Source organism: Nomascus leucogenys, chromosome 3 (assembly GCF_006542625.1).
Source record: "Nomascus leucogenys isolate Asia chromosome 3, Asia_NLE_v1, whole genome shotgun sequence".
Taxonomy (NCBI): Eukaryota; Metazoa; Chordata; class Mammalia; order Primates; family Hylobatidae; genus Nomascus; species Nomascus leucogenys.
The window spans coordinates 155,191,509-155,205,511 of record NC_044383.1 but is presented as its reverse complement, the minus strand read 5'-3'; the positions used below and the strand labels follow the sequence as shown (position 1 = coordinate 155,205,511).

The window sequence follows — 14,003 nt, the reverse complement described above, 5'->3', positions numbered from 1 at the left end:
AGAGCTATATGATTAAAACATTGTGATTAAATATTAAAGATAATTTACATAAATGTTCTCAAATATGATAAAGGCTTAAAGACTTAAAATTATCAATCATAATATTTGCAAACTGCTCTGCCTATGGGGTAGCCATTCTTTATTCCCTTACTTTCTTAATAAACTTGCCTTTCACTTAAAAAAAAAAAAGAAAAAAATACAAGTTCACGGAAGCTGAATGTGTTTTACGAACAGAGCATTATTCCTCTCAGCATTCCTTCACTATCCCAGAGTTATCAAAATAAGCAATTTTTTAAAATGGGGAATGGGAGAGCAGAAACCAAGTATAGCGAACAAGAAGGAAAAAGAACCCCACGTACCTCTGACTCCCTAAACGGTGTTGAAGAAAACCACAATGTCATCCCAAAACATGCCTCTTTGATATAAAAACAACAACAAATTTGAGCTGAAGACAAGAGGCAGCAAATGAAGGAAAAGCTCTCTCTATCCTCCCCCTCTTCCGCCCAAAGACAGGATATAAATTCTTTACTGGGGATAACTTTAGACTCTTACCAGACCAGACCAGAGGAATCTGCAAACAATTCTTACTCCATTAGTTTCCAAATATGTATCTACCTTCCCAGTTTCCTGCCCTTTGAAGCCTAAAACTGCTCTCATTTCTGTCATTTCTCTGCAAATCTATAGGTCTTTGTTGAAGATGGTATACAAATGTCGTTCTAGGCCACCATTTCAAGTTACTTTTCATGAAGGTTTATCCCTTGTGATGTGTACTCTGCACATTAATAAACTTTTTTCTTGTTATCCTTTCATTTGTTAAAGGGGTCACTCTGAACTAAGATGGGCAGAGGTAAAGTTTAGCCTTCTCTGCCACGTAAAAAGTAGCAAACCGTACTGGTTTTCCATGGAGAATTAAATACAATCAAAATCCTCACAATTATCCCACATGACACTAAGACCATCGTATAAACCTGCAAAGAAGCCAAATTCAGGATCTAAAGCTGAACTGAGGCTCTTTATTTTGGTGTGTCGAGTTAAGGGGTGGCTGTGTTGTGACAGTCACAATTAACTCTGGGCATCTTCCTAATGTGGAAACTGCTCAGTATCAGTTGCCCTGTTTGCTCCTTTTGTCCCCAGAAGTTGCACTTTCCACTCTCAGCCCTGGTTTTCGAACAATCCCAGCAGGCCCTAACAAGTCATCACTAAAGAAATCTACATCAACTATTTGTTGATTGTCTCTGGCGATTGTCACTCACATCCTCCATGTGGCTCTATGGGGCTGGAACTCTGCAGACTACACGGGGCCGGTGCTTCGGCGCTGGACTTAAATTTGAATCATTCCTCAGCCTCTGACTACCTCTTGCCTTGGAAAAGTTACTTTAAAAATTTACTTTATCCGAATCTCAGTTCTAAGTGAAATAAAACGGTGCCAGGCTGCACCTTGTAGGGCTGCAGTAATCAGATAACACATGAAAAGCATCTAGCACATAGTACTAAAAAATGGTAGTTATTGTTATCATTATTTTGGAGACGGGGTCTCGCCGTCGCCCAGACAGGGGTGCAGTGGCGCGATCTCGGCTCACTGCAACCTCCACCTCCTGACTACAGCGATCCTTCCACCTCAGACTACGGAGTAGCTGGGACCACAGGCCCCACCACGCCCGGCTCCGCTGTCGTTACTGCTGATGATAGGTGTTTGATATTTAATTGCCTCAGGGAGGAAAAATAAATATTATGAGGCAACCACATACAACCAGATCTGACACGAGGTCGGTGAGGCCGTCGTGATGAGTTTTACAGTGACTCAAACGGTCCAAAAGCGATGAACACAAATTTACTGTCCCACTGTGGACCCTACAGGCAGCGACTAGGGAACTGCACTTCTAGGAGCAAGCCACGGTCAGGTGAGAGCCCGACCTGCGGCTTTCCGCCCCCGCGCCACCGCGCACAGCCCTCCCTGACCGTCCGCCGCGTTCCAGCTCAGGGCCAGGAGGCGACGGAGAACCCGAGCCTGGCCCAGGGAGGCCGGCAGGGCCCGCCGGGCGTCTTGCAGGGCCGAGCGTCCGATATCGCCACAGAGGCCAGGGCCGCGATGTCGCCAGCGCCCTCCAGCGCGGACTGCCGGCCACCGCAGGCGCGTGCTCGCTCGCCTACTCCGCGTAGCCGAGCACCACCGAGCCTCTGGCGCCGACTCCATGCCTAGCTCGGGATCGAACCGGGCCCTGCACCCGCCCTACCTCCATGACTTCCGGCGCCCCGCTGCGGCGCGCGTGAATGACGCAGGCGCCTGCGCGCCCCTCCTCCAGGCGCCTTGGAGCGGGCCCTTCCCACCGTACGAGGCGCGGGTGGGAGACTTCCGCCCTCGCGGGAGCGGCTGGGGCGTTTGACCGCCGGCAGAGAAGGGGAGGCGGTGGGCGTCTTGGAGAACAGAGCGAGATGGAGAAGCGAGGCCGAGGCGTGAAGTCGAGCCCCATCCAGACCCCGAACCAGACCCCTCAGCAGGCTCCGGTGACGGCTAGGAAAGAGAGGAGGCCTAGCATGTTCGAGAAGGAGGCAGTGAGTGCGGAGACTGCTAGGGGCCGAGACGGCTATGTCCGACCCTTTAATTGAAATCGCTCCCCAGTGGGCCCCGCTCTCGTCACCACCTCCAGAACCAAGGAGGCAGCATTTCCCTTTTGTGTTTCTTTTTTCCTCAGATGCGAAATAGAAGCCTGAGACTGAGTTGGGCAGTCCCCTTTGGACTTGAGAGCTAGTTTTCTTGTTTTTTAATTAGGGCCATAGAACCCTACATAAGTCGATTGGAAGGGTGGTTACAAGATCTTCTTTTCAGATTTACTCAGCTTGCGGATTTCCTGAGAGTAATCTGAGTATTACTGCTTTGTACTAAAACACAGTATGTTAGTGTATTTAGTGCCATTATAAGCAGTTTTGCTAGCGAAAAATGAGTGTGTGTTGTATTAAAAAAAATAATTCGATAAACCAGGCAGAATAGTGCCATGTTTTGGGTTTTTAAGACAACAGTCTGGATATTTGAAGAATGTACAGGAGAAAAAAACAAGTTGAAAATATTCTGTCCAAAACTTAATGATGGAAAGGGTCATTATTCAGTTTTATTGGTGGTATAACACAGGTATTTCTATATGATTAGGCTTGGAAAACCGTTAATGTATTAAAGACTCCATATTTTATTGATACTTTAACAGAAAATTAGTTTGCCCAGGGATACAAAGCTGTAATGATAGAGCTGGGACCGGAACCTGTATGCTAGTACTCTGTCCACTTGGCCTGTACTGGTTTCTCTTCATACTTACTTCGTGGACCTGTAATAGGATGAAGACAGAGATGACAGGCAAAACCATTTTTTGAAGACCCTAAAACATTTTAAGATTATTCTCAAAAAGAGAATTCTCAAAATAATTGCGGAATTTCAGGTTCTTGTTTCCCTGGTGTCTACATTTTACAGAGGAAAGAACGAACTAAAGGAGGAAAAGTAAACAGGCCAAGTTTACACAGCTAAGAAAAAGAGCAGAGCAGGGCTAGAAACCTAAATCAGTTGGACTTAAAACTTGACACTCCCAAACACTATGCTGTATTACTTGGCAATGAATCTGAGTAACAGATAGATCACCAACAGTAAAGAAAAATTTCTATATATTGAGGCAGACAAGGGTGACTTTTATAAACTTACTGCCTATTTGAGGTCTGAAGTGGTCTTTAAAATTCAATGAGCCTGAACTCAAAATGAGATACATAGATGCACCTGGTATATAGGTTAAAATCTGGGAGTGAGGGGACATGGACCGAAGTAATTATTGCTTATTTGATATGGATGTGATCAATTATAGCTATCTTTAAAGTTGGTTCTTTTAGAGGTGAGAAATTTGAATAGAACAATAATTGGGAAGAAATTGAGAAAGGACTCTACAAATGTACCTGAGAAAACTGTTCACTTAGTCATTTCTAATTTAAGGTAGCTGTTAATTTCCCTATTTTGGGGCATAGGAAAATTTAAGACATACCGTTTAATCAATATGACCATCTCTTGATTTTATCTGTCTTGCCTCCATTTCTTTTTTTCTAGTGGTAGCACCTCAGTTAACTTTTAGAGAATTAACTCATCTGCAATTGTATAGAGCTTTGGCGAGATTGTCAGCTACTTTCCTTAACTTTTTAATGAGGATGAGACCCAAACTAAGCTAATTAGATGAATTCTTTGAAATAATGCAAAGAAAATGATTGAGGTTTATTCACATTGAAGATGAGAAGCTGAAGTGCTCCCTGTGTCTTTCTGAATCTGGTTCATCAGCCTTCTCTGCTGTTATGTAAACTGTATCTTTCCAATAAATTATACTTTGGCTTAACAAGAATGAGTTCCTCTTGTTGTGATCAAAGGTAACAAAATGCGAAGTAGATTACTAAAAATGGAAAATTTGATTGTTCTCACTTGTGCACATGCATCGAAAATCTTAAATACAGCCGAGTGCAGTGGCCCATGCCTGTAATCCCCACTTTGGGAGGCCAAGGCTGATGGATCACCTGAGGTCAGGAGTTCAAAACCAGCCTGGCCAACATGCCAAAACCCCGTCTGTACTAAAAATACAAAAATTAGCCGGGCTTGGTGGTGGGCGCCTGTAATCCCAGCTACTCAGGGAGGCTGAGGCACGAGAATTGCCTGAACCCGGGAGGAGGAAGTTGCAGTGAGCCGAGATCATGCCACTGCACTCCAGCCTGGGCGACAGAGTGAGACTCTTGTCTCAGAAAAGAAAAAAAAAGTCTTAAAACACTAGCATGTGGCATTTAGAAATAAAAGTAGTATCTCATGCCCAAGCTCATTTTATTTTAGGGCTATATGTGGGCTCAATATAAGGAAATGCTACATCAGTAGAAACTCAGGTATTATTAGATGCCAAAAAGTTTATCATATTTAAAGCCTATTCCCAATTTAAAAAAGATTATAAAGATTATTAATAAAAGGAATAAAATACTTTTAATAAGTATAGCAAGTCAGCCAATATTACACACAAAGGAGAAATGATACAGATGTAAATTTTCAGCATATTAGAAGCATTAATGGTTATTTTCAGGCCACACACGAATGCCCCATTTCCTTAAGAGTCATTGCAGTTGAAAGCCACTGTTAATGATACTATGTAGTTGCATCCCTTGAGTATATTGTGGAGGAAAGGAAGGTCCCAATCACTGTCTTAGAGAAGCATTCTCTTAATAAACAAGAACAAAATGATTTTGGTTTTAAGAGGTTTAGGGAGCTAATAATGCTGCTTCTACAATTAAGAGACACAGAAGCCTGACAGATGATCACAAGAGGAGATTTATTTATGGTGAGGGACTTTTACTCGCAGCCAATATGGAGTAATTCTTACCAGAAACTGAAGTAACACACAAAAATGTATGGAGCAATTGTTTCCATTGATTTAGGTGTCAGGCAGGACAAGAGAGTGATTTCCGAGAGATGAGAAATAGGTAAGGTGAACCCCAATATTGCCCCCACCTTAATTGCCTGGTGAGAATTTCCAGGCTACAACACAACGAAAGTCCTCCTTTATTTCAAAAGGAGTTGGGAGCCTGGGAAGCCAAGATAGCATGAGACTGGAGAACAGAGTATTAGGACAGGGCTGCACAAACCACCCCAAAGACCTACAGAGGGTTTCCCAGAGTATTCAGCTTAGTGCAGCAGTGCATCTGGTGAGGAAGCTTCTCACCAATGGTGGAGAGTGGAGGTGGAGAAAGAATCACCCAAAAGGAACAGAAAAAAAATCCTTGGACATGTTCCCACCAGAAAAAGTGGAAAACCATGAAAAATACAGGGCTTTGGTTAGCGTGCTAACAGGTGTATTGACTCAGTAGTGGGAAAAAATAGAGAACGAGTTCTCTGATCTGGCTTACCAAGGTTGAGAAGCAAGGCTCAAGAGGATTAAACTGTTTCCAAATGTCTTTGTTCTAGAAGAAAGCTCAAGAGTCTTAGGAATACAAAAATATCCAGCCTATAAGAAGGTAAAATTCACACTGTCTGGTCTTTAAATATTAATAGACCTACAGAGAAGCACGAAAATAAAGTTCAAAATTGAAGAAACAGTAAAAACAGCCCAGAAATTACATAAAAATAGAATTAGTATAAATAGACATTAAAGTAGTTAGGAGAGTTATTAGTTTTTGTCAAATTAAATCATATATTATGAAGTTATTATAATTACATTCCATATATTTAAGAGTGTAGAGAAAGACTGAGCATGTTAAATTCAAATCGAACTTCTGTAGATGAAAAATACTATGTCAGGGATGAAAATACACTAAATGGTATTAACAGCAGATTCAACAGTGCAGAAGAAAGCACATTTAGAGACGTGGAAACTGGGGGAGGATGCTGAAAAAATATTACAAGATGTCAATGAGCTTTGACAGAACTTAAAAGTTGCCTAAGTTATTGTAATTTGAGTCCCCAAATGAGGTGAGAGAGGACAGACAAAAAGTATTTGAAGAAATAAGGAATGAGAAATTTCCAGATTTGTTGAAAACTGTAAACCCACAAATCTAAGAGGCTCAGTGAACTCCAAGCACAAGACACATGAAGAAAATTATGCCAAGACATACAATCATAAAATTGCTTGAAACCAGTGATTTAAAAATTTAAAGGCAACTAGAACAAAGGAACGTTACATACACAGAAACAGACAAAATGACAGCATACTTCTCAGAAACAATGCAAGACAGAAGACATCGAAGCATCATCTTTATGGACTGAAAGAAAATAACTACCAACCTAGAATTCTATACTCAGCAAAATATCGTTCAAAAAACAAAGGTAAGACTTCCAGCTTCCTTAAAGTCCCTACTATGTCCTAACAAGTAAAAAGCTGAACAAACTGAAAAAATTAACTCTTCTTAGATCCATAAGAAAAGTGAAGTCACAGGACAAACTGCTGCCCCCAAAAGTAGATGGACAAGCAGCAGTGTGCCCTGTGACCTCACTCCAGCCCTCCTTAGCCATCCTGTGTGACTTAAGCAAGTAGGGGAAAAAAACAGAAAACTCAGAAACATTTGTGAAGTTCACAGTCCAGAAGCACAGGTTCACTAAAATACCTAGTCATACAACTACAGAATGCCTCCTCTCCGTTAATACATTACCAGCACATTGCCAGAGGCCTTGTTAACAGCAGTTTCTTTACCCAGTGAATCATGGCTGGCTATCAAGAAAAAAATTAGGCATACTAAAAACAACAACAAACACACACAGTGAGCAGCAGAACCAAACATGGCAGGGATGTTGGAATTATCAGAATTTAAGTAACTATGATTAATATGTTAAAGGGCTATAGTTGATAAAATAGCATGCAAGAACAGATGAGCAACGTAAGCATAGAAATGGAAATCCTAAGAAGGAACTGTAAAGAAATGCTAGACATCAAAAAACAGTTACAAAAGAAGAAATCTCAAAAGAAATTTAAAAAATATTTTGAGCTAAATAAAAATGAAAACATCAAAATTTGCAGAATGCAGCAAAAACAGGGCTTGGAAGGAAATGTATAGTATTGAATGTATGCATGTGTTAGAAAAGAAAGAGCTAAAATAAGCCTCAAAGAAACTAGAAAAAGAAGAACAAATTAAATCCAAGAAGAAAAGAAATAATAAAAATTACAGCAGAAATTGATGAAATTGAAATCAGGTACCAACAAAACCAAAAGCTTTTTCTTTGAAAAGATCAATAAAATATACAAGCCTCTATCCAGGCTAAGAAAGAGAGGACACAAATTACTATTAGCAGAAATGCAAGTCAGGATATTGCTAGAAATTACATGATCACCATAAATATAATAAAATAATATTATGAACAATTCTGTGCCCAGAAATTTGATAACCTAGATGAAATGGACCAATTCCTTGAAAGATGCATTTTCCCAAAAGTCATACAAAAAGAAATAGATAATCTGAATAAGCGTATATCTGTTTTTAAAACTTGAATCAATAACAACCTTCCAAAGCAGAAATCACCAGGTTCAGGTGATTTCCTTGGTGAATTCTACCAAGCATTTAAGGAAAAAGTTATATCAGTTATTACAATCTCTTTCAGAAGATAAAAGCAGAATACTGTCTAAATCATTCTATGAAGTCAGCATTACCCTAATACCAAAGGCAGACAAAGACACTACAAGAAAAGCTAACTACAGACCTGTATCATGTATTAACACTGATGCAAAAATTCTCAACAAAATACTAGCAAACTGAATTCAGCATTTTATTTAAAGGATTTAACACCGAGACCAAGTGAAATTTGTTCCTGGAATGCAAGGATGGTCCAACATATGAAAATCGATCAAGGTAATGCACCACATTAACTAAATGAAATAAACCACATGATAAATCTCAATTGATGAAGAAAAAGCATATGGCAAATTCAACACTCTTTTATTATAAAAACACCCCAAAAACTAGGAATAGGAGGAAACTACTTCAACCTAATGAAAGCTCTATATGAAAACTGCACAGCAAATGCCAGGCGCAGTGGCTCATGTCTGTAATCCTAGCATTTTGGGAGGCCAAGGCGGGTGGATCATGAGGTCAGGAGATCAAGACCATCCTGGCTAACACGGTGAAACCCCATCTCTACTAAAAATACAACAACAACAAAAAAGTTGGGCGTGGTGGCATGCACCTGTAGTCCCAGCTACTCAGGAGGCTGAGGCAGAAGAATCACTTCAACCTGGGAGGCAGAGGTTGCAGTGAGCCAAGGTCGTGCCACTGCACTCCTGCCTGGGCCACTGAGCAAGACTCTGTCTCAAAACAAACAAACAAAAACAACAACAACAACAAAAACAAAACTGCACAGCAAACATCATACTCAATGGGGAAAGACTGAAAGCTTTTCCTGTAATATTAGTAACAAAGCAAGGATATCCACTTTTGCCACTTCTTTTCAACATACAACTGGAAGTTCTAGCCAAGCAATTAGGCAAGAAAAAGAAATTCCTGGCTATTAATAAAATGAAGTTCACTGCTTTAACTTAAGAGGCTAGAGCATTTATCTGGGACATATTGGGCACTAAGCAAATATTTCATTAATGCATATTGGATGTCACAGAATGGATGTTTCATGTCAAAAGTGTGAACTGATATATATATCAAATCAATGCTTTTTTGGTGTCTTTTCACCTTAAGACTTATGAATGTGCTACCTAAATAATTGTATTATTTAAAAATAAGTAAATGAAGTAAAATAAAATTTTAAGACAATGAAGGATAATACTGTCATAATCTCAGGGTAGGGAGGAAGAAAGGTTTTCCCTATATCTCCATCCCATAGCCACTCAGTTGCCCTCCCTGGAGGCCACTCTTGTTTCTAGTTCCTTTGGATCATCCATGGATATTCTAAATATATGCATGCAATTTGTATGTATATGTTTGTGAGTATAGATAAAAGGATAAATAGTATTCCTATTTTTTTGCCAAATCGATAGCCAGGAGTGAATCTGGGATTTAGCAACCACATTATTGTAGAAATTTGTTTAACAAATTTCCAAGCTTTGTGTGAGCCCTGTCCCACTGTACAAGGTTCTTTAATCTGAAAACTCATTTACAGTTTAAAAAGTAATCTTCCTCCCTTTCTCTCTTCCCCTCTCTCTTTCTCCTCCAGTATACACAGATTTTAAGAGAAAGACTGAGAGAGTCAATTCATGATGTTCAGTATGTGGAGCCTCCTTTTGATGACTCAATTGCTGATATAGGTAAAGAATGGAAGAGTGCCCTGGCAAAATTAAAGTTTGCTAATTCATATAGAATGCAGCCATTGAAGAAATTCCAAGCTCATTCAGTAGAAACTAAAGTCCAGCAGATACTAACAGTAGGTTGATAAATATATATGATAGCAGTAACGTATGAGGGTTCTACAGAGAAACAGAAATTATATATACGAAGAAATTTATTCCAGGAATTGGCTCATGCAATTGTCACTAGAACCAGAAGGCATTGTGTCATTGGTGCAGGCACAACAAGTCGGTTAATCAGAGATGTGTAGTCTGTCTGCTAGGTGTCCAGTTCGGCTCCTGGTTTGTAAGAAAGAGTAATGCTATATAGCCCACAGTCCATGTCCATTTCCTTCAAGCCATACGTTAATTTATTAATAAACATGGTTAGAAATCTTTGATTTCACTTTCCTGGAGGCCAAAGAAAAATCAGTGGAGTGAGAGGCTACAGGGGAGGGCTGAAAAGAAGTAGTTTTAATGTGAGCCCACTGAGCAGGGCAGTGACTTGGTACAGGTTCTGAGTCCAAGTAGTCTTCAGTATAAGAAAACCAAAATCTGAATTTTAATAAATGTATAAATTTAAAAAGGTTTCTTTCCTTTACCTAAGAATTTCCTTTACCTTCTAGAAGTCTTCTTTAGAAAATCTCTTTGTGTCTCTCTATTAACTGTTTGGCAGAGTAGTCTAGTAAATTACAAATTACAGCTTGTGTCAATAATGAAAAGTAATTGAATATAATTTGAAAACCCCAATAAATATTCCTCAAAATTGTTACTGAAATAGGTAGGCATAAAATTTATTTAATATTATTTAGTTAGGAATATATTTAAGACAGTTATATATATATTATTTAGACATGTTTTCTACTTGAATTTTTATATAGAAAATATTTGGTTTGAAAATAAAAGTATTTTTCTTAAATTTTCTTAAAGGAAAGTCTTAAAGATGTCAAATATGATGATAAAGTATTCTCTCACTTGTCACTTGAATTGGCAGACCGCATACTGTTAGCAGTCAAAGAATTTGGGTACCACCGTTATAAGTTCGTTATAAAAGTATTATTTATTCAAAAGACTGGCCAAGCAATAAATGTAAGTACCCCATTGATACAGGATCTAGCAATTAGAACTATAAGGCATCTCCTCCCTAGCGATTTGATTTTTATTGTGATGACTCAAGGGCATGCCATAGATTCTGAGGTACCTTTTGAAAGAACGTATCATGTTAAGTATATTTATTTCACTGTAAATTATTTGAAAAGTACAAACCAGGCTCATGCCTGTAATCCCAGCAGTTTGGGAGGCTGAGGTGGGTGCATCACCTGAGGTTAGGAGTTTGAGACGAGCCTGGCTAACATGGTGAAAACCCGTCTCTACTAAAAATACAAAAATTAGCTGGGAATGGTGGTGGGTGCCTGTATTCCCAGCTACTCGGGAGGCTACAGCAGGAGACTCGCTTGAAACTGGGAGGCAGAGGTTGTAGTGGCCCGAGATCACTCCATTGCACTCCAGCCTGGGCAACAGGCTCAAATAAAATAAAAAATAAATAAATAAAAGAAAAGTACAAACCTAGAAGTAGCAATTTGGTACTACTAATTTATTAAATTGCACTGCTATTCTGTTCCTTGATCATATCAATTTTGACAGTTTAATGTCATTTAAGTTAATTAACCAGTAAATTTATTTTGGGCACTAATGGGTGTTAGGTACTAAGGAAAATACAAGGAATGATAAAACATGGACCATGATTCTAAAGGAGATTTTACTCTACTTAAGGAGATAAAGCAGCACAATTTAGAATTTAGGGAAATAAAATGATAGGGATAATGTAAACAGCCTGGGTTTTGGAGTCAGATCGCCTCTGCCACACTTGCTGGCTGTGGCCTCGGCACAGTTTCTTCATCTATAAAATGGTGATGATAAAACTGGCTTCCTAGAGCTGTTGTGAAGATTAAATGAAATTATCTGTATTAAAATCCTTAACATAATCATCAGCACAGAGCCCTCAATAAACAGCAAGGTAATTATTAACATTATTTATTAATAAAGAGATAATATCACTAGGCTGTGTAATTATGTAAGGAGTTGATAAGGAATATGTGGGAGTTGGAGAGAAAAGAGAGAAAAAGTTGTGTTTGGAAGAATCTGTAGAGGTTCCATAGAGGAGTGGACTGCATGGCGAAGCATGGGGAGGGGGACCTAGGCTGGCAGAGGGGTACTGGCGAGAGAACCGCCAGTCAGCAAGAAAGAACCGTCCTGGCTCCCATTCAGAAGAGAAGCTGCACCACATATGACATACAGACTTAAGAAATAGGGACGTTCTAGATGATAAGTGCTACAAAGAGAACATTAAGGTAGGGATATGACAGAGTAGCAGAGTGTCTACTTGGGATTGTTTAGAGACGGGAGCTGATGTTCAGATAAGAAGGAACCAGCTATACCAAAGAGAAGGGAGGATGTTCCAAGCAGAGAAAACTTCAAGTGCAAAGATCCTGAGGAAGGAATGACTTGGTGTGCTTGATATGTAACAAGTGTAGCTGGACTAGTAGCTAGTAGATAGTGACACGATGTGCAGTAGGGGAATGTTTCAGCTTATTGCACAACAAACCACCCCAGAACTGAGTATCTTATAACAACAGCCATGTATTTGCTTACTTTCTGTGAATCAGCTCAGCCTGGGTCAGCTACTTGGCTTTTCTGCTGGTCTCACTGATGCACTGGTAGCCCTCTAATGACTTACCTGGGCCTGCAGGTCCAAGACGGCTTCTGTCACTTGTCTGACTGTTGGGCTAGCTGTGGCCTGGGCACCTGGGGTCTCCTGCATGTGAGCCAGCATCCTCCAGTAGGTTGAGTGGGCATAGTGTTCCACGAGCATGAGAGCAGAAGCTACAAGACCTCTGAAGGCCTTGCTTGGAAGTTTCACAGTGTCATATTTTACAACTCATAGCAAGTCACAAGGCCAAGACTTATTCACAAGGTGGGGACATAAAGTCAACTTCCTAATAGGAGACGCCATAAAGAATTTGGGCCTTTTTCAGCCGGATGTGGTAGCTCATGCCTGTAATCCCAGCACTTTGGGAGGCTGACGCGGGTGGATCAGCTGAGGTCAGGAGTTCAAGACCAGCTTGGTCAACATGGTGAAACCCCATCTCTACTAAAAATACAAAAATTAGCTGGACGTGGTGGCAGGCACCTGTAATTCCCAGCTACTCAGGAGGCTGAGGCAGGAGAATCACTTGAACTCAGGAGGTGGAGGTTGCAGTGAGCCGAGATCACACCATTACATTGTAGCCTGGGAAACAAGAGTGAAACTATGTCTCAAAAAAAGAAAAAAAAAAAGAATTTGGGCCATTTAGATCCTCCACAAAGAAGTGGGCTGGAATCAGATCACATATGGGTTTGTACACAGAGAAAAGGAGTTAGAATTGTCCATAACAGCCTACTTGTATAGTCAATGCTGTTTCTTCATTTCAAGGCAAGGCCCTGACAAACTTTTTGGCTGAAAATCTTTAAAGGGTGGGAAGACTTCCTTATCATGTACTACATGGCAGAGTCATACTGTATGCACAGCCACTACATCCCCATTCCCAGGGGCCTTCTTCTTCTGGCCCTGGAAACACAGCTAAGAGAGCCTCTCTCTGTTTTAGAGAAAGGCCAGCCTCCAGTAAAGAAGAAGGATGGGCTGGGGCAGCGTCATTCTCCAGGCTCTTTATGAAAGGGAAAACCAGACAAATTACATCTTAAAAATAATTTCTGAGATACTGATGCATTCATTTTTAAAAAACTAGTGTAGATTTGAAAATTACTTCTTAATATGTTCAATCTAAAGTTGGAGTTTACAAAATTTCTCTCACAGATTGCCAGCAGATGGATCTGGGACACTGCATGGGACAGCTGGGTTGCAGCTAAACACGAAGCAGAATCCTACATGGCACTGGTCTTGGTGTTTGCCCTTTATTATGAATAGCTCATTACAGGTACTAAGGATTGTTTACTTCCGAACTTCTCAAAAATAAATGAAATTTACATATTTGTGAACCTCATAATATTTCTGATTTGCTATATTCTTATTCTCATTTGAGGCCTTTCAGTTGTATTATTTTAACAACAAAGTAGAAGCTAGATTTTTATATTTATACTTACTATTATATTAACTAACATAATATTATGCCAAAGTAGTATAAAAGGTGTATGCATGTGTGTCTGTGTGTGTATATATGTACGTATACACAAATTCTTAGAGTATAGGGAAAA

The 14,003-nt window shown here is 40.0% G+C and overlaps 2 protein-coding genes across 10 annotated transcripts in view; one reads left to right on the top strand and one right to left on the bottom strand.

Moving 5' to 3' along the window:
• The window catches only part of ERMARD (ER membrane associated RNA degradation), a 32,515-nt gene extending 30,245 nt beyond the window's left edge, over positions 1-2,270 (bottom strand). For 4 of the 9 annotated variants that reach the window (XR_004029429.1, XM_030809985.1, XM_030809988.1 and 1 more), the window contains exon 1: positions 360-1,556. Coding sequence is in view for 7 of the 9 variants with exons in the window: in XM_030809985.1 (XP_030665845.1) it covers positions 360-401 (42 nt within the window). In the remaining 2 variants the exon portion in view is untranslated. Of the gene's footprint in view, positions 1-359; positions 1,557-2,234 lie in introns of those variants that run through there. The other 5 variants (XM_003280987.3, XM_012506034.2, XM_003280988.3 and 2 more) reach the window with 3 other exon arrangements.
• A 56-nt stretch (positions 2,271-2,326) lies between these two features.
• Positions 2,327-13,792, top strand: TCTE3 (t-complex-associated-testis-expressed 3). The gene is made up of 4 exons (XM_003280986.4): positions 2,327-2,553; positions 9,644-9,850; positions 10,683-10,841; positions 13,606-13,792. The coding sequence occupies exons 1-4, from the start codon at positions 2,434-2,436 to the stop codon at positions 13,714-13,716; spliced, it is 597 nt and encodes a 198-aa protein (XP_003281034.1). The 5' UTR covers positions 2,327-2,433; the 3' UTR covers positions 13,717-13,792.
• Positions 13,793-14,003: the final 211 nt, after the last annotated feature.